This window comes from Hemicordylus capensis, chromosome 2, assembly GCF_027244095.1.
Source record: "Hemicordylus capensis ecotype Gifberg chromosome 2, rHemCap1.1.pri, whole genome shotgun sequence".
Classification (NCBI taxonomy): domain Eukaryota; kingdom Metazoa; phylum Chordata; class Lepidosauria; order Squamata; family Cordylidae; genus Hemicordylus; species Hemicordylus capensis.
The window spans coordinates 90,183,795-90,208,504 of record NC_069658.1 but is presented as its reverse complement, the minus strand read 5'-3'; the positions used below and the strand labels follow the sequence as shown (position 1 = coordinate 90,208,504).

Here is a 24,710-nt window from a genome sequence, read left to right as displayed (position 1 = left end):
ATTTGCCTACATTTAGGAATCCATCAGCAGGTGAGCATACTATGTGTGTGTTGAGGGTGTGTGTGTGTGTGTGTATGTCGTACAGCCATTAGGTCCAGATGGTAAAATTACCTAGCTGTACCTCTGAGGCCAACATGCATTGGGCAGCCTGGATTTTGTATATACTGTTTTACTCGTTTGGATATATTTTTAAATACTGTTCCAAGACTCCTTCAGGACTTCAGGTTTCCTGTGGATCCGGGCATATGCAGGTTGCAAAGAATGACTGGATGTTGGGAAAATGAATTAATCACTGAGTTCCAATTGGTCAAGAAGATTGGTTGAAGGGTTTACAGATTCACTAGATATTATTCCAATATTCAGTGGCTTGAGAATGTGAACCATGTTTTAAAAGACACACTGATCTGAGCAGAACACAGAGGTGATGATCAATATGCAGTCTTCTGTTGCAAAACTGCAAGAGAGTTACTTCTCTCTTGTCAAAACAAAGCCAGAGTAGCCAATACTAAATTGCCTAACAAATCTATGAAAGCCCAAACAGTCAAGATGCAGCCAAGCCATCATCCAGTTTAATTTACTGCCTGTCCTATTTCTGGAGCTAATCTGTTTCAGTTTAGATGAGGTCTTCCTGAAGGTCACTGAAAAAAAGATTATCAGGGATGGAAATCGTTCAGAGCAAGGTAAGAGGACAAGGTAAACTGCAAGCAAGAATAAAGAGCTTAGAGTTGGAATCAGAGCCCTAGAAATCATCCCTTGGACAGAAATTCAATGACATCGATTCTGACCATTGTGCCAATATAGGCACTGAAGAATTCTGATCTCAAAATGGAATTTGGGAGCAATCTCATAAAAATGGCTTCGGTTCTTGAGGTGCTTTTCACAGTATATTTGGGAGGATATTCGAACCCAGACTGCCTCATTACCAGTTACCAAAACAGTTGTAAAGAGCAAGATGCTCTAATAAAAATTATACCCATGCTAAAACGTTGTCTGCATAAACAATGCTATTTCTGTGCAACTGTAGCACTTGCTTTAGCTTACTGTAATCTGGGCATTAAGAGTAACTGGCAGACAATTATTGATCACAGTAAAATCATCCTGTCCGAAGAGGGAGAGAAGCATACTTCTCTCTACCCTACCGTCCCTCAGTGATGCATTTATGTTATTAACTAGGCTACCTCCAACGGTCTCCCTGCTAGGTAGAAGCAACCAAGTCAGGCAAGCATCTAGGGAACAAGTGGTAGGCCACATTGCCCCAATCAGCTTGTCCACATCCTCAGGAGTCACAGATTGAAACTGATCCAACTTAATACTGCAAGGAGGCTTGCTGGACACCTCCTCCATAGACCTTGCAGAAATAGTGGAGTCCAAGTCGGCCCAAATACAGGAGATCCTGTTTGCAAAGAACCCATTAAAATGTCACAGCAGAATGACCCTGGGGATTGATTTGAAGTAGAAGGAGCAGAGATTAAACTCCTAACAACTCAGGATAGCTCGGCTGAGCTCAGATCTGCAGTCGCAATGTGCGCAGACCAAAATCTCTTTTTCACTGCACCCACCACTATCGCATAATTCTTCAAATGGGTCACATGCTGTATCCTGTCAAGGTTCAAACCGAGTTCTCCTCCACTTGTTGCCTACCCACCCGCTTCAGCCCCTGCAACTCCTCAGTATACCAAGGGGGCATTTTTGAAGCAGGTCGGAAGGGACACTTAGGAGCAATCATGCCTACTGCCTTGTTGAGTTCCCTGTTCCAGGTTCCCACCAGGGCATCAACAGAATCACTGGCCACACCAACATCAAAATCCTCCAAGGCCTTTTGAAATCCTACTGGGTCCAGCAGCCTTTTAGAACAGACCATCCTAATAGGTCCACCACCCTTGCAGGGGTGGATTGTGGCTGTGAAACCCCAATGGGGAAACCACCAGATCCCCCATCCATAGGAACCCCCCCCCCGATCTGAACAAAAGACCAAACTGAGTGCATGGCTGGCAACATGAATTGGTTCAGAAACTATTTGGGATAGGCCCATAGTTGTCATGGCCGCTATGAACTCCTGAGCCACACCAGACAAGCCAGCCCCAAAGTGGATGTTGAAGTCCTGCAGCACCAAAAGTCTAGGAGACTCCAACACCAACTCTGCGACCAGCTCCGACAGCTCAGTTAGGGAGTCAGTTGGGCAGCAAGGTGGACGGTACACCAACAGAATTCCCAATCTATCCCTAGTTCCCAGCCTCAAAAATATGCACTCAATATAAGTCAACTGTCTCTCAGGGGCCCTGGTAAGGGAGGTGGTATTCTTATGGACCACAGCCAATTCACACACACCCCCAGCCACTTCCCCTAGCCTGCTCCATGACAGAGTAACCTGGAGGGAGAAGCTGAGCCCACACTGGACCACTTGCCTCCCCCAACCAGGTCTTAGTTATACATGCCAGGTCAGTTCCCTCATCCATGATCAAATCATGGACAATTTCGGTCTTATTCTGAACTAACCTGGCATTGCCAAGGAGCAAGGCCAGACTCTGTGGGTCGTTGGAGCTGCTCCCTGAGGCCTGAGAGTTGCCAAAGCAGTTGGAAGTAGAAACAGTTACTTAATTACTGGTTTTCCTTCCCCTGTAACGGCCAGCTGCTCTTCCAGAGCCAATTCTTCTATTCTCCACTACTACAGTAATAGCTTTCCCAGAACTGCTGTGTGTATCCCCAGCACCATCCCACTCAAGAGAGCCCAAACACATACTTGTAAAAAGGCCTGGCACAACCCAACCCTTCAGCCCTCAGTCCCACCCTCGAAGGCCCGCCTAAAGGCCGGCCCCCTTTGGCAGCCACCTACAGGTGGACGGCGGCCATACCGATGGCCATGCCTTTGGCGAGCCTCCTTGTTTTTAAGCCTGCAAGCCCTGAAAGCCATCCCTCCCAGAAGCAGCTCCCAGGACAAGCAACAGGTGCTGCAGTTAAACAATCTGGGAGGCTGGGAACCAGCCAGCTGGAACTTGCCAGCCGACAAGCAGGCAAGCAGGCTGCTCCTCATCTGGGCTGGAGTTTCCAAATGAGGCAGAGGGGTCAGTTGATAAGTCCCAGCAAGGCAGGTAGAATGGCCTTGCACCCCCCATTACCTTATTCGTAGGTTCAAAATACTGCCCGCCCCCCCAGTTGACAGAGCTTGAACCGCTCTGGGCTTGGGGTGGAATCCCAGGGAAAACTCTCTTTATTCTGCTCTTGGACAAGTACAAAAATCTTCCACATGCAAGCCTACATGTGGCGAGAAAACTGATAGCTGCTGAACATCTGAGGACTTGCTTGCACCAGAGAAATCCCCCTTCGCCCCGCCCTTTTCCTGAGTTAAAAATCAACTTGGAGAGGCTTGTAAAACAAACAAACAAACAAACAAACAAAAACACCCCAGTTTTATTCTTTACTACAGACTGCTTCCATTTGAGGCTTTCTCAGCTTTTAAATACAGTTAAAAGGACTTAGTAGGTTACAAAAACAGGTTGTCTTAATGCACAAAGATAGGTTGTTTTAAAGCTTAAATGTTTATAGAGTATTTTGCAATGCCCTAGGCAGGATGGGCATAGGCTAGTGTTTATTGTTTTAATTACATTGTAGGTAAACTATAATAAAACAGTATCAGGAATATGCAAAACACACCCCAAAGAAATAGAAATTCTAATGCAAAGTCACACTAAAAAACCTATACTTTAGACTAAACTTCCCGAAGCCCAGGCTTCCTTTCCTTGAACTCACCAAACTCCAGATGAAAATTCAAGCTACCTGCCCTCTTATCTTTCAAGGATCTGCAGTGTCATTCTCCTGCAGCCATCCTCCATGGCCACATGTCTTTCTAAGCCCCTCCAGACAAGCTTCTTCTACAAAGATCTCCTTCTTCCTGGCATCAGCTCTCTAGGTCCCACCCACCTGGTGTACTGATTGGCTGAGCCTTGGAGTTCACCCGTCTGTCAATCAAGACAGGATTCACTTCTGGTTAACTCTTTAGTGGGAGGGGTGGCTGATCACTACAGTAACTCACAATTGGGGTTAATAAGGAAATCGGAAGTCAGGGGTAACTCCAGAAAAGTTACTTTGGGGGCACCAAAGAGCATTGTTAGAGTGATATTACCTAGAATGTCCATATACTCCAACAGAAAGCTGAAGGAGGGTATACGGGAGTGGAAAGTGCCCACTACCCCATAGGAGTTGCCCTCAACCCCATCTCTATGTGCTTGAAGTCTAGCTGTAATAACTTAGTGGTAGAAACTCCATTGTATTTTGCACATGCTTACTAGGCAAGGAGAGCTGGTCTTGTGGTAGCAAGCATGACTTGTCCCCTTAACTAAGCAGGGTCCACCCTGGTTGCATAAGAATGGGAGACTAGGAGCTCTGCAAGATATTCCCCTTAGGAGATGGAGCCGTTTGGGGAAGAGCAGAAAGTTTCAAGTCCCCCCTCTGGTTTCTCCAAGATAGGGCTGAGAGAGACTCCTGCCTACAACTTTAGAGAAGCCGCTTCCAGTCTGTGAAGATAATACTTAGCTAGATAGACCAATGGTCTGATTCAGTATATGGCAGCTTCCTATGTTCCTATGTACTCTTCCTTTAGCCTACAGATGCAGTGAAAAATAGTCTTAGCTAATACATTATATGGGAGACTCAGAAGCCATCCCTGGCATCTGAAGCTGGGGCCAATCAATGCCTGGTGCTGGAGAGTTCAGTTACAGTGGTACTCTAAACTCAGATCTTGTGATTGAAGCTGCTATTATGGTATTCAAAGTGAGGTAGTCACATTTCTCCAACATTCTTCTTTCTGTACAACCCATTAGACTAGGGATGGTTAGTGCTTAATTTCTAAAGCAGGAAGTGCTGCTGATCACACCTGCTGAGATAACATGGCTTGTATGCCTCATCGTTTCAAAAGCATCTGCTAGTACTGGTGATATAGTGCCATTACACACAGAGGTGCATCTGATGAACAGCCACCACAGAGATTTGCAAGAGTGACACCTAGAATATGACTTTGTGTCCCCCTCCCCACTTTCTCTACAGGGCATTGGGGATTGCAATGACTAGAGAGCCAGAACACTAAAAACATTAACCTTAGAATAAACATTTGTCCCAAATCAATCCAAGTCTGATAATTATGTTTGGTGTCAAACAAACAAAAAATATTGAATCCTGGGAATTACTTGCTGCTTCTTGTCACGCATGGCTCACATTGGCTGTTTGAGTAATATTGTTCTTGTGTCTTTATACTGTATCTTTGGTGTCATGGTGTCTTTGTACTCATGGTGTCCTTGTACTTGCTGATGTCCTAGCAAAAATATATAACTTGTCCCTACAATCAGGCTCTGTACCAAAAGACTGGAAAGCAGCCAATGTGACTCCAATTTTCAAGAAGGGATCCAGTGGGGATCCAGGAAACTAAAGGCCAGTCAGCTTAACTTCAGTGCCGGGTAAATTGATGGAAAGCATACTTAAGGACAAATTTGTTAAACATATAGAAGACCAGGCCTTGTTGAAGCAGAACCAGCATGGCTTCTGCAAGGGCAAGTCTTGCCTCACTAACCTTTTGGAGTTCTTTGAGAGTGTCAACAGGCATGGATAAAGATGATCCAGTTGACACGGTATACTTGGATTTCCAAAAAGCTTTTGATAAAGTTCCCCACCAAAGGCTCTTGAGTAAACTTAGCAGCCATGGAATAAGGGGACAGGTTCATGTGTGGATTGGTAACTGGTTGAAGGGCAGGAAACAGAGAGTAGGAATAAATGGACAGTTTTCACAATGGAAGGAGGTAGGAAGTGGGATCCCCCAGGGATCAGTACTGGGACCACGGCTCTTTAACTTGTTCATAAACGATCTAGAAATTGGGGTGACAAGCGAAGTGGCCAAATTTGCAGATGGCATTAAACTACTTAGGGTAGTGAAATCCACAACGGATTGTGAGAAACTCCAAAAAGATCTCTCCAAACTGGGAGAATGAGCGACAAAATGGCAAATGTGGTTCAATGTAAGCAAGTGTAAAGTGATGCACACTGGGGCAAAAAACACCAACTTCACATAGATGCTGATGAGATCTGAGCTGTCAGTGACTGACCAGGAGAGAGATCTTGGGGTCATGGTGGACAGCTCATTGAAAGAGTTGTCTCAGTGCATGGCAGCTGTGAGAAAAGCTAATTCCATGCTAGGAATCATTAGGAGGGAGATTGAAAATAAAAATGCTAATATTATAATGCCCTTATACAAATCTATGGTGTGGCCACATCTGGAGTCTTGCATACAGTTTTGGTCACCATATCTTAAGGAGGATATTGTAGAACTGGAAAAGGTGCAGAAGAGGGCAACCAAAATGATCAGGGGCCTGGAGCACCTTCCTTATGAGGCTAGGCTACATCATCTAGGGCTCTTTTGAGGTGACTAAGGGGAGACATGATCGAAGTGTATAAAATTATGCATGGAGTGGAGAGGGTAGACAGAGAGAAAATTTTCTCCCTCTCTCACAACACTAGAACCAAGGGTCACCCTATGAAACTGAAGGCTGGGAAATTTAGAACCGACAAGTGGAAGTACTTTTTCACACAGCACATAATTAATCTATGGAATTCCTTGACATGGTATGTGGTGATGGTTGTGAGGCCCATCGCCCAAGATGTAGAAAATGCCAGAGCCTGACAGGAGACAATGTATATAACCAGGGTCATGAGACAAATTCCCCACTCAACAGAAAGAAACATAGCTGGCACCTGGAGATACTGATAAGGTGTAGGGTCAGCAGAAAGGCCAAACAGTAACACATGTCCAAGGCTCTAATTGGCACCACAGGAAAACATATGTTTAACCACAAATGATGTATGTCGATGGGTGTACTGACTTGCTTTTAACCTATATAAACTGGCAACTGCGTAGCCTGGGTGCGCAGTGCTTGTCAGACTTCTGGCTTGTACTCTGCCTTCATGATCATGAATAAAAGCTAATTTGAGCACCACTCTCGTTGTGTTGACTTGTAAAAAGAGAATTTATCTGTCAAACAACAAGTTCTGTTGCGAGAACCTTGTCTAACCCTCTTTAGTTTGGTTAGACGCCTCATTCTCTGTCAATTTGATGAAACAATGATCGGAAGGGGCTGAATTAAAAAGGAGGGCAAGGTTCCAGAGGATTTTCCCACAACAACTGTGTGAAACAGGATGCTGGACTAGATGGGCCTTGTGCCTGATCCAGCAGGCCTATTCTTATGTTCTTTATAGTATACTGTCTGCATTATGTGGGTTGATGTATAGAGTGGTGGAAAATGGGTCTATCTCACCTCTGCAGAACAGGCTTACTAGGGGTCTTTTGTCCTTTTCAATATTCCAAGTTTGATCTTTGCATTTTAATTTATATTCAGTTTAATTAATTAATAGAGAATTAAAACTCAGTTTAATTGAAAGAGAATTAGCAATCACAAACACTGATTAAAATAATTGCTGCACACAAACAAGTAGTGAATGCAAGAAGTATACTTCTGGTTAAGTATTCTGATTTTGACTTGCGCTTTAAGAGATGGAATCAATCAAAACCATGCATGAGTTTTCTTTAAAACATGCAGAGCAAGAAATGAATGGAAAGAAGCCTAGGCCACTTGCACCTGCTGAAAGACAGTGCGTCGTGATGGACAAAAAGTTCAAAATGATAAGCCTGGGGTTCTTGAAAGGGAAAGCTGGACAGTTCCAGATAGATTCAGAATATGCTGATGCAAGTTACATTTTTATCAGCAGCTCTGACAGCCTTCCCAGAATTGTGGCTGAAAAGCCAAATTTTGCTGTGTGTGTGTGTGTGTGCCAACAGCCTATAAAAAGATGAACCTGCTGATTTGGGAATGTTGGTTAAAATGTTGCTAATTTTTGCAAAAACTAAAGTGGGACTCAGCACTTTTTCAAAGATAAGCAACACTGCCCAGGAAATGCTTGTGAAATATATAAACCACCAGTATAGCAGGGGCAGGTTAGGTTAATGGGCCTGTCATTTACTGGAATCCCCACCCCCAATATCCTTTTAAAAAATGGCTGTCCACTAGCTTTGCAACATCTGATAAAGAGACCAGTTTTAGTGACAAGCTGCATATTTTATTAGAGCAACCATTTCACATTTGAGTTCTGAAAGAACTCTTAGATGTATGCTATCCAGAGCGATTCATTGATTTTGTTGTTCCTTTAAGCTATTCCTCCTCTCAGCCCCTCCTCTTCTTGAGAACACACTCTACCTAGTGTCTGCTGCTGCTACTGCTTAGCACTCCTGTGACCACCTCAACTGGTGCTCCGAGTGCCATGGTTCTACAACAGCTCACCGTTGGCTATGACTGTCTGTGTGCTTGCTTCAGTTACCTCTAAAAGTGAATCTTCTTCCTATTCGTCTTAGACAAACAGTCCTGCCTCAGTCACCTTTTTAATCGGGGGCTCTTCCATAACTGTCCAACAGCTCTAAGCAAGTCTGACAAATGCTGCAGCTATAGTTACTACTCTACAGGTGTAGGTCGTCCTATGAGCCTGGCATGGCACCCATCACCACCCGCGCCTCTGCCCTCACTCAAGCATGCTTGCTGCCCCCTGAGCCTGTTCCACTCCACTCACAGCTGGCTGGCTAACACCTGAGCCTGCTCTGCTTCTCTCCTTTGCCCTGGCACATACTCTGTTGTTGCGGCTGCTTTGATACAAAAACCAATGGAAAAAGCTTGTTCTAGTTATGCACTTTTTAGTTGGCTATAACATTAGAAACCTTTTCACTATGCGTCTGAAATTGGGCAGATTTTTTTTTACAGGAATTGTAAAGTAATGTAAAGTTGTGCCTTCAAATTGGTCACGACTCCTGCCGCCCACAGAGCCGTGTGGTTGTCTTTTGGTAGAATACAGGAGGGGTTTACCATTGCCATCTCCCGTGCAGTATGAGATGATGCCTTTCAGCATCTTCCTATATCGCTGCTGCCAATCTAGGTGTTTCCCATAGTTTAGAGTGTCATGCCAATAGCATGAAACATGCAGAAGTTATAAGGAGCAGAAAAGCTACTTGGATCCCTCTCTTTGAAAATGATGATGTAAATCTTAACACTACTGAACACCTTTTTTAGTTGACTCTATATTGAGATTTTTGTAATCCAGTCTCTCTTACATTTGGCAGGTATTATGTTATAAAAGAGTAGCATGATACATGAACATATCATAACATTCAGCTGGAACATAGAAAAGTTACAGGCAGAAAAAGACTGGGTGGATCTCACTGCAAACAATAGAAAGACAAATGAAAATCAAATGAATCCTAGAAAACCAAACTAAAAAAACTAACTAGTTTTCTTTCATTTAAATAAATTTTAAGTGCAAAGTGAATGAAAATGGGAAACCTTCATGTTCATTTGTTTTGAAGTTGAATGCACCTGCCTACTGGCCAAACCCCTGGGGATCCATCTGTTTCTCTACTTGATTTGAAAGCCTCATGGCTAGCTAGTCTAGTGCATTCCTGTTTCATCACTCCATGCCCAGGTAAGACTGGTTGTCTTTATTACCCCATCAGCTCTGTTTTAAGGCTTTTAGTATATGGAATGTATTGTTGTATTATGCTTTTACCTGTTTGGGATTTACACTAAATGTTAAGCTGAAGGACATGAAAATTCAAATAAACCTGCATATATCTAATCAAATTGGGGATAGAAGAACATCACATCACAACAGCAGAATGTTGATGTACCAGGACACTTTCCAGATTACTCGCTCAACAGCGGTAAAATGCTTTGGTTTGGGCAGATCACATTCAAAACATAAAAGGCTGTCTTGCAAAGCTACCAGCAGGGGGAGCAGTATTGTGAAAACTCTGCAACTGGAAAATACAGCTATTTTTTGCACCACACATGCGACGTTATAGCACTATATCACAGCAATTAAATCCAAAACAAGGCATCTGAAATATGAACGGCACCCTGCTGACAGCATAGGGACTGTGGTGTCACAACACAGGAAGTACGGAAGCACACTTAGCAGATATGTCATGACCCCATTGTAGGGTCTAATCTGGAAAGCATCCTGATCAGACACTGAACAAATCTACCTAAAAACAGTTTTAATTAAGAGTCTTTATCAATCATGAACAAATCTATTAAAAACAGTTTTAATTAGAGTACGAAGGAGTCTTTATCAGGGTCTGAAACCTAGGGCAAGTTCAGACAGTCTGTTACCCACTTCAGTCCTGAAAGTCACCAAGTATTTTTTTGTGTGTACAAATGTAATGCATACAAACCAAACAAGTTCTGTCATCGTAGGTTGGCTCAAACATCTGTGGTTATAGCAGCAGCATAAAGTAACCCTTAGCTGACTGAAGTTGACCGACAAGACTTTGGTGTAATTCTGATGTATTGTTGCTGCAGAACAGAACTCGGCAAACATGCCCAGTTGTAATATATTGCACAGTTCTCAGTTGTGAAATCTAGCTGCTGAGGCAAAGTTTTTCTTATCTTTGTCCTAATAAGATACTATAGAAAGGGGTGAATTAAGCAGAGCTCCTCTCTATTAAGAGAGAAGCAAGCAAAGCTGCAACGTAACATATTATGCACAATAAAATGAATAGTGCACTCTATATCTGGTCTTTGACTAGGTCCACACAATTTCTTAGGATCTTGCTCCGGTGTTATATCCACAAGTTAAGTGAAGAAGAATTCTATGAAAGGTACAGGTAACTCTCCACCCTCAGGATACTTCTGTGCATGCTCCACACATCAGTAATTATCCCCTTCAGCCACATGGATGGGATGGGAACAGGCAGAAATTCCTTGCCCGAATTGATGCAGGGATGCACATCAACCACTTTATATTGGGCGGGCGGGGGGGGTTGTTAGTAATTTAATATTTAGGAAGTCAGCTTGGTATACTACAATGAGCTGAGACCGGGGATGAATTTTTATCATATAGTTCAAAGTTACAAATATGACCTAAGATGCATATAGGAAAAGTAACCTCTTTCATCTAGATAGTATAGTTAAATCAGAGTAATTACCAATGTTTGTATAACCAAAGCATACTATCAGAATAGAAAGAGATGAGGTCATTTTAGCAAATTTTCTGCCATAAGGCAGGCCTGTCCATCAATTTATATAATCCATAGAGGTCAAATAATATGCTTTTTCTTGGTGTTTTACTTGGGTCACCTTGCCACCAATTTTTGATTTTTATTTAAAGCACAGAATGTTCCTAGCTGTTATGAAGAGGTATCTGATTTCTAGGGCAAATCCCCCCCCCCAATACTGTCAAGCCTTTTAAGTCTGGTCTGCTAGTCAAGTAATGAAGTACCAGCATTGTTAAGCCAAAGAAGGATTCCATGAGTTGGCATGAACTTTAGAATACAATCTAAGCATATTTACATGGAAGCAAATCTCACTGTGTTCAGTGGGTTCCCAGTGTGTTTAGGATTGTAGCCTAAGGTAAGTGTTTTTCTCCCTAACTGCTGTACTTAATACTGTACGGATTTGCAAGAATGCTGGTCAAACTGATCAAGTGAAAACACTGGATGCTTGTTGAAATGTGTGATTTATACACCTGTAAGAAATACTTTTGATTTTGTTTTTTTACAAAACGAGACACACCCATCTGTCTAGAACGTATAATCAAGTACTTTTATGCCAGATCAGACTAGTTAACATATACAATACAAAACAGATTTCCGGACCCAAACAAATTTACTTTGGCCCCAATTCAGTTAAATCCCTCAGATGAAATATAGCGTAAGCCAGAATATTAAAACCGCAAGTATTTTAAGTACAAAATTGGGAAAATAAGCACTTCTATGTAGGCAAACATATGTACAGTACACATAAAGTTGGACAATATTTTTGATCAGGAAAGTGTTTCTAAAATGTTAGTAAGTTAAGTTTATAATGTCAAAGATACTTCAAATCAAATGCTCAGAAATCCTGGTGTGGCCTGCAGCCATCAATCCACAAAAAGATTATTAAGAACATACACCATATGTTAGGAGGATTACTTTTATATCATACAAAAATACTTGGTTTACCTCCCTTGAAGTCCTTAGGACAGTGTGCAATATAAATTAAAAGAAATGCAATTTGGTAAATACAACCAGCGGCAAAATAGTTGTCAATGGAGAGAGGATCATTTTACTTACCTGTGGCTTGACAGAAGAGAAGGAAGGTACTATGGGCATTAACATGCTGGATCTGGTCACTTAGGAAAGGGGGCATCAACGTGACTGTGGAGAAGTCTGTGCTAGACCCAACATCAGGCTGGGGACTGATGAGTGAAGGAGGTGAATCACTTCCCACACAGGACAAAAAGGAGGTACCAGTAGGAGGGAAAGCTATAGGAGATGAAGCTGTGACAGAAGAGGACAAAAAAGAAGAAAAAAGAAAAAGAAGAGGGCACTAAGGAAAAAAGTTGTAAGAAACACGTCACACACGAAAGAAATAATGTGCAAAGAAGGAGAAGAGAACAGTGAACGTTAGAGAGATAATAATGAAAAGAAAGCTGTATTAGATTCCCCAGATTGAGTTTCATGGTTCTTGTTAGTTAGTCTGTGACTATCAAGCACAAGAACACACCTGTTTGAATTTTACTGTGAGAAAAGCACCCGGGTAACCCTAAAGCGTATTCTTTTAACATATCAAGCTATTATTTCCCAATGACAAGGAGGATGTAGTACAATTTAATATTTATTTTATCATTTTTTCATATGTACAGAATTAAAAATAGAAAAATAAAAGCAAACAGAATCTTACAGAATATAAAAACGGTTGACACTAAATGGGGTTGGGGAAGATTGCAAGAGTAAGGAAAGAAAAGGGTCTTGGAACGTGTTGCCTATTCCACAACGAGAATTCTATTTCTAACAATATTTACACACAGCAAGCGAGAGACACAAAGACAGTGAGATACAATTATTAAAAACTGTACAGCACAAGAGTTTTACAACAAATAGTGTGGTGAGCTGTGCTCAGTTTATGTCTCAGGAGAGAGAAAGGGGCTGAACCCCTGGGCAGTTCCAGTCTCTCGATTTCCTTCTCCAGTTGCTTTTTAAAAAACGTCGGTGAATGATGTGAAGAACAAGCGAAACATTTGGCAAAGTTGGTTGTGGGAGTGGGGGGAAACTTGCCTTCCAATTTTGAAAAAAGCTGACATGAACTGCATCTACAGTAGTCTCTTTTGAGAAGTCCAACAAATGTTTGCCAAGTTCTGCATTGTATACAAAGGCTAGAAGCTTCTCACATGGATGTGGTTCAGTGACTACTGTCTCCCCACAATAATTCACTTAAAATAAAAACATAAAATCCAGTTAACGTGGCAGTGCCCAACTTCTTTTTTTAAAAATATCTCTTTTCTAAAACTAAGCTCCCTGCAACCTCAAAATGAACTTTAAGGACTCAGAACGATTACCTTTTTCTACATCTCTAAAAAGAAAAACAAAAGCATTTAACCAGAGTTTAATCCCTGAGAACTGTACGCAAATCTAGCCAGATTTGTCCCAATATACATCATATTCTAAAAAGGTACGCAAACAGTTTTGGAAAGATTTAACATTTTCTTTCATCAACTACTAGATAAATACAATTAATGCATTACACTGAGCATTAAGATTCACTAGATGCAAAGAAATGTCCCAATCTGGACAAAAAGGCTATAATTTACCAATCTGATAAACTAAACATCATTTCCAATTTGGAATTAAACTGAAATTAGATTTTTAATGGCAGTTAAATAGTGTGCAGACTGAAGCTACTTAAATTCGCATGACTGCAGTAACAGTTAATCTTGCCTTCTATGAAAAAAGAGAAAATAATTAAAATACTCAATATGTGCAAGCATTAAATCATCCTCAGGGGCAAGGGGGAAGCTTAGCAAGTCCACAATGCGAAACCAAAACTGGCCATTCAAAAAGAAAGAAAGAAAAAGGCAAAAACATTAAAATTAAATGTGTAACAGAATGGTTTTCAGGAAAAGCAAAATTGTTCTCTGCTCTAGACAGATGTGAAATGACAACACGTCATTGATCAAATTTAGAACATGTAGCCCTTTTTGGCCCATTTATCACATCTAAGATGAACGCGTTCAAAAATAAAAGACTCAAAATGGCAGTACTTTCATTATGGAAGTCTGGGATATTCTCCTTTAATCACCCTCAGCATCTGAGTCAGCGAATTTCAGTTCACACTTAACATCAAAAGGCTTGTCCTTGATGTCTTTATAAGACTGTGAGTGATCCTCACTGTGTTGAACATGGCCATTTCCATAGTCTGCCTCAGTCTCATATCCTGTGTCATGGGCTGGCTTTGGGTGGTCTCCACTCTGTGTCAACAGGCTGCCCGGCTCCACCAGTGTCTCCTTTACGCTTTGCTCACAATCCGAAAAGTCTGCCTTGGGCTTCTTTTTCCCAAGTAACAGAGCAGAGCGGAACTTCAGACATTGATCTGGCAAATACCCTTTGTAACAGTTGTAGGAGAACAGACACAGGAAGAGCACAAAAAAGAACAGAAAGAGAAACATCAACAGGAAATTATCATTTGACTTTAGAAACATCGCCTTTTCAGGGACTTCGGGAGGCGAGTTCAAATGTTCAACATTGGAGGCTGTGATTGCTCGGAAAGGAACTGTAGGATTTGTTCCTATCCTGGATGTTGTGAATGGTACAACTGGGGTGGTCGACGTGTGTGCACTTGACCTCAGGATAGGTACTGTTGACATCTTGGGTGCTTCTCCATTTCCTTCTGTCCGTATTGTAGGCTGTGTTGGGCTCAGAGTGGTGTGCGGAGTTTTCTTAAGTTCCAAAACATGTTTCGCCAACACCTGTGAGAATTTCTGATTTTTCACTTTTTCTTCTGACAGGCACTGATAAACACCACTGTCCCCTTCAGATAAATTGAAGATGAGCAGCGCTTTCTCCAGAAGACGATACTTGGGGCTTTCCACCTTTAGCACATCATCCTTGAATTTCCACACCACTTGGGCCAGGTTGGACTTCTGAGAACACTTTAGCTCTGCAGTGCTCCCATGCTTGAAAGTGTGCTGCAGAGAATGCTCTCTTAGTGTATCTGGAACAGCAAAATAAATGTGAACGAGATCAGAAATGACTCGTGGGGGGCTAGGCCAATTCAGCCATGCAGGTATGTACAGAACAACTACAACTCGCAGAGCAGCTACCCAGTCTGCCAAACTGAGCGTGTTACCACAGGATACCATGTGAAACAGCCATGGCAAACTACCTGTCTAGGAGAAAATGGTAGCTTCCTAAGGAAGTGTCTAAGAGCTGCTAGGTAAGTTGCTGTATTCACATAAGGAGGCGGGGAGGGGGAGAGTGGTGTGTAAGTATTATATGATCCTTTTTGTGCAAGAAAAACCTAACATATGAAGGCTGCACTAAGCCTTAATGTTACAATGATGCCCATAGGAAGAGAGACTGCTTTGGAGGCTCATCTCAGTACAATCTAAAAAAGGTGGTGCTGGTCTTGAGATAAGGTAAGTGAAAAGTATTCCCAAGGATCATAAGCTTTCCAAAAGATGTTTAAACAGAGCTACCTTTATTGTGATGTACTGCTTTACATTTAATTTTTTTTATTTAAAAAAAAACAACCAACCCAAACAAAAATCCTTTGTAAACCAGAACTGATTCAACCAGACTCTTGTGACTCCTGCCACTGCAACGGATTAATAAATACACACCACAATCCAGGAACTGTGTCACTGCAAACATGGACCTACAGTGCACAGGCTCCTCCTGCATGGGGAAGGAATGCCCTGCTGTCTGCTAAGTCAGGCAGTGTACCATATGGAATTCCCATGGCCTGCAGAGACAGTCCCTGATTCAGGGGCGGAGCTAGAATCAGGAATATAGTGGAGGGGGGACGTGCAGGGATGGAGCACCGGTACTTCTCAGATTCTCTGGCAGCTGAGGTGGGCATGGCCATGGGGGCTGCCATGGAGAGCACACCTGCCCTTCTGAATTTGCAACTACATCACGGACTATGATTGGGGATGGGTTCAAAGAACCTGAGCTGCCCAGCTCCTGGGAGCCACCTGGCTTGCCCCTTGCCGCTCCAAGCTCTGGCGGCCAGCATGGCCCTCCAGAGCTCATTTCCCAGCCAGCTTTGTTGTCGGCTGGGTGTTTTCCTTGCTCAGAGCGAGGGAGAGAACAAAGAAAACACCCAGCCGACAACAAAGCTGGCTGGGAAATGAGCTCTGGGGGGCCATGCTGGCCGTGCCCTGCTGCACATGACGTCATACTCAGGGGGTGCGGATGGTGAATGCGAGGGGCCGCCGGGCCAAAGGGCGAACATGAGCACACTCCCACCAGCTACACGCCTGTTCTGATTCACAGAAAAGAATGGGACTGCCCTGAAGGTATGGGGCTCTGGGTGTGAACAGGAGTCTGGCATTTTAGAGCGTGCCTGCACTGCAAACAAATACAATGTTCAGGAATTCTAGCAGAATCTCAACCATATTTTTCCTAAAATGCCAACTGTAGCAGTACCAACATTAGCAAGGAGAAAGGATGTTATGTCCTGGGACACTCTTTCTTACTACCAACCCGTTCATTTCATTCATGTGAGGGGTCCTCGCTGGATACAGAAAACCTCTACGTTTTGGAAGGCAAGATCTCTCCAAGTCATTTGCTTTCATTTTAGTCAGCTACATGACAGAACATTACTTCTGGAAACTCAATGGCAATGCACATGAACCTAAAAAGAACTTCTTATAGGCAACTTCCTGCAACACAGGTGGCCCACTCTTGGTTAATCAAATCAGAGATTCCAGTTGTGTGTACAAGGCTCATGCAGGGGCTCTGAGAGAACCAGCACCTCAATACTGCGGGGACCAATGAGGCCCTAGGGATTCAGAAAACGGCAGCTTTTTGCTGAGCTACAGTGACTACACTTGGGATGAAGCCTCCTAGTGGAGGTACCTTATGCATAATGCCCAGCAGGAATGCTGCCTGGCTCTGAGTCCACTGCTGGTGGCTCCCATGCATCCCTGACAGGGTTATGTATGGGCTGCTGGGAAATGAGAACTGGCCCTAGGCAGTTTTGGGGTGTGGGTGGGAACAAACAACACAAGTCAATTTCATAATGAAACAAAAAGTTATACGTTCAATGGAAACCAAAGCAGAGTGTGAAGTAACTGAGATGGACAGAAAACACATGTCTCAAATGTTTAGCCCAAGGGTGGCCAAGCAGAGGCTCTTCAGCTGCTGTTGGGCTAAACTCCCCTCCTCCCCACCCACAATTTATGGCAGTTGGGTAGTCCAGCACCACTGAAGAGCCTAGGTTGGCGCCCCCGCAGGCGCCCCCCCGCCACCGGCAGAGTCTTATTTTTCAAGCTTACCATGTGTGCAAGAAGAGGCATCTCCACCTATATTCTGAATCCAGTCCCTACAAACAGTAAACAGAGAGGAACAGATTCAATGTGTTTGTCATATTCAGCCCATCTTAGCCTACATGAACATCCTCTTGTCCCAACCACAAATTCACAAAACACTTTCCCCAAAAGTTATATGCCTTTCCCTGCATGATCCCCACCACTTGCTAAGATCATCAGGAGAGGTCTGTCTTCAGATGCTGCCATTTCTTCCATTCCCAGCATGGAATTGGGCCTCCTCAGTTGTCACACTTATGTTGTGGAATGCACTCCTCGTGAGGTTTAAGTGGCTTATCTTTGGAGGCTTTCAAGAGAGCCATAAAGACCCATCTTTTCTGCCTGGCTTTTAATAATACTGAATTGGTTTTAAAAATGAGTTTTATATTAACATTTTAAACTGTTTTTTATTTTATGTTAAATTTTAAATTATTATTATTTATTTAAAATATTTATACCCCACTCCTCCAGTGAAACACTGCTTGGGGCAGCTTACAACAATAAAATAGACACAGATACAAGTAATAAAATTCTTCTGCACACTGCCACCACCTGTGCCTCCAAGGACAGCGTTGGGTCCAGAAGCACCCCCAGGCTGTGGACTTTGTCTTTCAGGGGGAGTGTGACCCCTTCCCATGAACCATTCTTCTTTTGATGTAAGCCACCCTGACCTGTTCTGGGACACACACACACACACACACACACACACACACACACACACACACACAACCTTAAGTGGCACAACTGGGAAATGCTTGACTAACAAGCAGAAGGTTGCCAGTTCGAATCCCTGCTGGTATATTTCCCAGATTATGGGAAACACCTATATCGAGCAGCAGCGATATAGGAAGATGCTGAAAGGCATCATCTCTACTGCCAATGCCAAATGCTGATACTCAGATTATGGTTGGCAAGACCTGTCTCAATTTCCCATTCACATATACTGTACTCAAAACTGCGATGGCAAGGGATGACTGTATTTCCTCTCCCCACCGCTACTTTCCTTCTTCTTCTTCTTCACTTTAATGATGGGTGAGCAGAGGAGGGGGGAACAATGGATATGATGAATATGCTGTAATAAGCAATCCTTCAATAAACTGTTAATAAAAAAAGAATGGGCTAGCTTGAAAAAAGGCAATACCTGGCATAAAGCAGGAAGGGATATTGTGGTGCTGCTGTAAGTGAAAATTCACTCAACCTGTCCACAGGGAGCAAGATCAGCCCAATTCAGGAGATGACACCCCTGTTCATGTGTTATATTCAGTGTGTGTCAAATCTCTGCATGGTGTACATGACTAGATCTGTACATGTACAAACATTCTTCACACATTTCTATGTGTGAAAAGCAGCACCTTACTGAGGGGTCAAGTCCCTATGCTGACTTTTAAGATGCTCTTAAACTCTTAAGACTTTTAAGATGCTCACTGGAGTCAATCATGCAGTGCCATGGCCTTTGTGCCCAAACCCCGAGGCCTCTCATGGGGTTTGAAGGTGGCCAAGTCCAACATACTCCCCATCCTTTGCTCCTTGCTGAAGCACTCATGCAGCATTATGAACATGCTCTTGAAACTAGTGTGCATGAGTGTGTGTGTGTGTGTGTGTGTGTGTAAGAGAGAGAGAGAGAGAGATTACTTTTGAGGAGAGGAGAGCTGGTCTTGTGGTAGCAAGCATGACTTGTCCCCATAGCTAAGCAGGGTCTGCCCTGGTTGCATATGAATGGGAGACTTGATGTGTGAGCACTGAAAGATCTTCCCCTCAGGGGATGAAGCTGCTCTGGGAAGAGCAGAAGGTTTCAAGTTCCCTCCCTGGCAGCATCTCCAAGATAGGGCTGAGAGAGATTCCTGCCTGCAACCTTGGAGAAGCCGCTGCCAGTCTGTGAAGACAATATTGAGCTAGATAGACCAATGGTCTGACTCAGTATATGGCGGTTTCCTATGTTCCTATGTTAATGTGAAAACCTTCCTCCTTCCTGGATTTATCAATAGCAACCAGATAAATATCCACAGTAAAGGAAAACAGAAGATTCCTTTAGTGAGGAGTAACAGGTGAGCAAGCTGGAAAGGCAAAATGCACATGATGCCTTCTCCGGGTTTAGGCCCCCTTTTAAACCCCCAATGCAGGCTGAAGCACAACTGTCTATATTCTGGCAGTCACGTCCCCACCCTGCAGTACTGAGCAGGCCAGTCACAAGCTGGGAGTATTCATAGCAGGCAGTGTGGCCAGTTAACAAGCCTGCAGCCCTGCCACTTTGATTAGTTCCCTTCCCACTCTGGAGCCAAGCACCTATACTAGAGAGTACACAGGAAACTGGCCTCCACTGAGTCAGACCATTGGTCCATCTAGCTCGGTATTCTCGACGCTGACTGACAGAGGCTCTCCAAGGTTTCAGACAGGAGTCTTTCCCAGCCCTACCTGGAGATGCCAGAGAGTAACCTGGGGGTTTCTGCATGCAAACCAGATGCTCTACCCCTGAGCTACAGCCTCACCCCCCCACCTCAGGGTGAGGAACGGTTGTTCTGTTTTTATGTAGGCCACCCAGAGTGCTTGGACACGTAGATGAATTACCAATGATGAAATAAAAACTAAAAACATAACAATGCAGTAAACCATAATTATGAAGATTATGAGGCGGGTCTCACGATCAGAGACCCGCCTGGGGAGGGTGAGCGGGGAGAGCGGGCTTAGCCCGCTCTCCCTGCAGATGACCAACCGGTCTGCTCTGGGCGGCCGCAGTGGCCACCCACACAACTTCCGGCTCCGTCACGGAGCCGGCCGGGGTGTTTGGGGGCCGCAGGAGTGCGCTGGGCATATTGGAGAGACCCCCCAAGCCAGGAGGCTGCTTTTAAGCCTCCCGGCCAGGGGTCTACTCACAAGGAGCTGTGCCGCAGCAACTCATGAGCAAAAAACACAGGTTTGCGGAGTGCTCGCTCCGCAAACCTGGTTTGGGGGGGGTGTTACTTGAGCGGGTTACCCACTCAGGAAGCACTGGGCTTGCAGGCAAGCCCGGTGGTTCACACGGTTGTAGAAAATCGGAAGCCAGCCCGATTTTCTACAATCGTGTGAATAGCCTCATTATCTACTGCAATACCTGTGTACACTGGAAGGACAGAATGGCTGTACATATGGAAATTGTCGCTGGTTTTCAGCGGTTAGAAAGGCAGGACAATGTGGTCTGAGAATAAAGATTTAGATATGCATCTAGCAGACACTTTCGGATGTGGACTGCTTGCTCTTTCAGAGCCCGAGTTCCCTATGTGTAAAACAAAACTCCTGTGGTAATGTCAGTATACAGTGGTTACTGAGTTGGTTTCAAAGGGACAGGCAATTCAAAGATGTAGCCTTTATTTAGAGAAGTGTGTGGTGTGTGCTCTCTCTCTTTTTCTCTCTCTATTAAAGCTCCCCAACAGAGTCAAGAAAAGGTGAATTTTACAACTTGCATACATTATCCAGAAAAACAGTATTTGCATGTGTCCTTGTTTTGCTCATCATCATCATCATCATCTTTATATATCACCTGACTCCAAAGGCTCTAGGCGGTTTACAAAAATAAATACAAAAAAACCAGAATAAAATTTTATTCGGTCTATCCTTCAAACAGGATAGTTTTACCTCTGTCTATCCTGCTGCAGTCACCTTAAGTGGCGCAGCAGCGAAATGCTTGACTTGAAGGTTGCCGGTTCAAATCCCTGCTGGTATGTTTCCCAGACTATGGGAATCACCTGTATTGGGCAGCAGCAATACAGGAAGATGCTGAAAGGCATCATCTCATACTGCGCAGGAGATGGCAATGGTAAACCCCTCCTGTATTCTACCAAAATAAAATCACAGGACTCTGTGGTCACCAGGAGTTGAAATCGACTTGATGGCACACTTTACCTTTACCTTTATCCTGCTGTAGTGATCAGCCTCCCCTCCTTCTAAAGAGTTAACTGGAAGTGAACCCTTGTCTTGACTGACAGGCTGGTGAACTCCAGGGCTCAGCCAATCAGCACTGATAATACAAGAGTTTTAGAAGCCTAGCCAGGCAGCTCACCAGGGATGATTCAAAATTTCTTTCCCTCACATGAGCTTTCTCTGAGACAAAGGCTTTAATCCGCTACACCTGCTAACAGCTCTGCACCCTGTGATTTGTTGGAAAGTTTTCCAGAAATCATCTCTTCTTCCTCCTAAAGTCTTCTGAGATTGTACAAGAGATTTGCCCAAACTTAGAAGTCTCCTTTGGGGCCAAACCTGATGTTATGTTAAGCACATAGTCTGGGCTGAATGCCTGGGTGTTCGAGTTTAAGTAGCAGCCAAGGACAAGGGAAAGGATACTGAACTGTGCCATGCCATTGTTCCAACAAAACTCACCCTCCACCAAAGCTACTGTCTGGCACAGGAGCTTTCTGCCTAGAGCAGCAGCAGCAGCTGGGCTGGGGCTTTTTGTAAGGAGGACTGAGGCATGAGTGCTCTCACCTTCCGGTCTCACGAAGTGCTCTTGTGTGCTATGAACGGGTGGTTACAAGAATAAACTTATCACTCACTCACTCATTGCTCTTACCTTCCGGTCTCACTTTCTTTGAAGATGTCAACACAGACAGATTCATGAGGACTCCAAGCACAGTATGGATCTCTTGCAAGAACACAGTCAACGCAAGTGCTGTACTTGTCACAAAACGCGAGAGGAGACTGGACCACTCCAGCATTGGATCCTGCATAGAGATACTGCTTGCCCTGTAGGAGATGCAAGGGGGAAAGGTGGGAGGGCCATGGAAGTGTCACTTTTTTCTCACCCATGCATCAAATTTGGTAACTGCTTTAATTCCTAAGGGAAACCATACTATATGGCCACACCTATCAGCAAAAACAAAGGCAGATGAGAAAGGCTTTGTTTTAAAGAGGATTTTCTTTTTTTTAAGGAAAGAAAGCAGGAAACTGAGCAGAAATGGGAAATATTAAGCAGTTTCATAGTCCTTTAAATATTCCGTCTCATTTGTAAAGGGCAGAATTTTCAAATGCCTGAGAATGTGAAGGATTCTCTCAGCATAGGGCTCAGCAGCAGAGCACATGGATGCGAGGTTCAATCCTAGGCATGCACACTGGGAAAGACCTCTATCCAAAACCCTGGAGAGTTGCTGCCCGTCAGAGTAGACTGGCTCAAGAATCTGACTCTGCAGAAGGCAGCTTTGCAGAAGCTTAACGGCCCAACGCAATTATATGGATTTCTGTTTGTCTGGCCCACAAGTGTGCAAGTCCTGTGGTTTCCTTTTAACAATTCAGTATGTTTTGCCAAGTAGCCATAACTAAAATCACTGGCCAACATCCAGACTAATCCTCTGTCAATCCACCAGGGTATTCCATTTTGTGATGGGTAATTTTCACTGACCACTTTTTCTCTCTGCAGTCATCCATGCCTCCCAAAACTATCTCCCCGAGGGTACCTCAGCCATCAGGGACATCGTTTCAGGAGGACAGGCAGATGCAGAGGGAAGGAGAGACTGCCAAAAATCTGGTCTGTCAGTGGAAAGTTAGTCTGAATGTCAGCCAATCAAAGTTTTTTCATAGCTGTGTTGCGGGGGGCAAAACAGTCAGCAACCTACAATGCAACCTGTGGATCAAATTGTGGTACTAATATACTTATTTGGGATTTCCATCCCTATGAAGCCTTTATTGTGTCAAAGTACTGCCACACTCAGTAAACAAAGTCTAGCTGCCACGGTGACAGGGAGACCCTGTCACTCCCTATAGAAAGTGAATCCTTTGTGAACAGAACGCCCAGTCCCAAGGTTTGGGATGTTTCCTCTAGACCATGTGGTTAAATTAGAAGGGCAGGAGGACATTCTGTCACTCAGTTGCCCCCTTTTCTGAATATTTATAAGCACACTGACAACAGGGAATGCTTCAGTAATCTTAAGGTGGCTTTTGTAGTGTTGCATTTCCAGGCAATGTCAACTGCAGCATCTTGGAGGTGGGGACAGAAAGGCAGAGATGACAATTCATGGTAGAGGGCTGAGTTTTCAGTTCCATCTATGGAAAGGCTAGACCTGACATTCTGCTTCCTATTTTATCTAGATATATTTTTCTTCTAATCATCAGAAACTTGAGTTGTATTTTCAGTAGGAAGAAAAGAGTGCTGACACTTGCGGTGTTGGACAGCTGTCAAAACTAACTTTCCCTGCTGCTATACAGATGTGTTGGGATAATGTTCTCTTATAATATTTCAAATTTCTCTCCTCCATGGATTATAATGGCCCATTTGATTCATTTCTAGTAACACCAGTGCTTGCATTACAGAAGAACAACAAAGGGCCCACAATCCCTTTCATTTTGTAACATTTAAATTAAGGGCTGCCTGATTTCCCTGCATAGTTTGAATACTGGAACATACCAGGTGGAGAAGCAATACTATTATTACTACTACTAAATAGTTATATACTGCTTTTCAACAGAAGTCCTCAAAGCCGTTTACATAGAAAAATAAATAAATAAGTAAGCTTCCCTGTCCCAAAAGGGCTCTAAAAAGAAACGTAAGGTAGACACCAGCAACAGTCACTGGAGTTAGATAGGTCCACTTGCTCTCCTCCTATTAAATATAAGAGAATCGCCACTTTAAAAAGGCACCTCTTTGCTCAGTTAGCAGGGGATAGCAGCATTATGCTACTTATGGGCTTATTTGGAGTGAGTAGCAAGTGTCTGCTGGGCAAACAGGTAAGTAGCAAATTGTAGCTGATCCTCTTGCCACCTTTATGCTCAGCTTCTATTGCTGCAGCATGCTTTCTCCATTAGAAAAAACGACTGCGGTGCTACCCCAGCTGCCTCCTTGGCCCTTTAAGAGGGGCCGCTAAGACAGAAAAGAACACTTTAAGGATACAGGCCACACCGAGACACATGGGGACGAGTGCAGGTGTGCACATCTCCTACCCAACCAACATGTTGCCCCACCATCACAGAATCACTTGGTGGGGAGAGAACATCTGAACCGCCTCTCCCCACCCAAGTGTTGGCAGGATGGCTCACCAGATGCAGAGAAGACATGCACACCCAAGCGCCTCCCCATGTGATTCAGCAGAGCTTGTCGGGCATAGTATCTCAACTGGCCCAGGGCTGCACAGCTTGGATAGCTGGCATTAAGAGAAGCACGCAAGTGAGCAGCAGGGCTGGGGTTAGAAGATCTTCCCAAATTCAGGGGGGGTGCTCTCCAAAATATTGTACTAATGCAAAGTCTGCTGAAATAAAAGCATCTTGAAAAGAGATGCCAGAAGCTGGACCACTCTGACTAGGACAGCAAACCTAACGCTCAAGCAATACAGCCTCTACTTTCCTGAGTGTCTCATGAGAGGCATGGCAATCAGAAGGTTCTGGTTCTG

General features: G+C 43.9%; 1 protein-coding gene across 10 annotated transcripts in view; it reads right to left on the bottom strand.

Annotated features, from left to right (window-relative positions):
- Positions 1-24,710, bottom strand: part of SEMA4D (semaphorin 4D) — a 171,715-nt gene that overhangs the window by 11,745 nt on the left and 135,260 nt on the right. For 7 of the 10 annotated variants that reach the window (XM_053295117.1, XM_053295124.1, XM_053295121.1 and 4 more), the window contains 3 exons: positions 21,905-22,077; positions 17,335-17,381; positions 12,657-15,047 (listed from right to left, as the gene is read on the bottom strand). In XM_053295117.1, coding sequence (XP_053151092.1) covers positions 14,128-15,047; positions 17,335-17,381; positions 21,905-22,077 — 1,140 coding nt within the window. In that variant the 3' untranslated portion in view covers positions 12,657-14,127. Of the gene's footprint in view, positions 1-12,130; positions 12,338-12,656; positions 15,048-17,334; positions 17,382-21,904; positions 22,078-24,710 lie in introns of those variants that run through there. The other 3 variants (XM_053295126.1, XM_053295125.1, XM_053295127.1) reach the window with 1 other exon arrangement.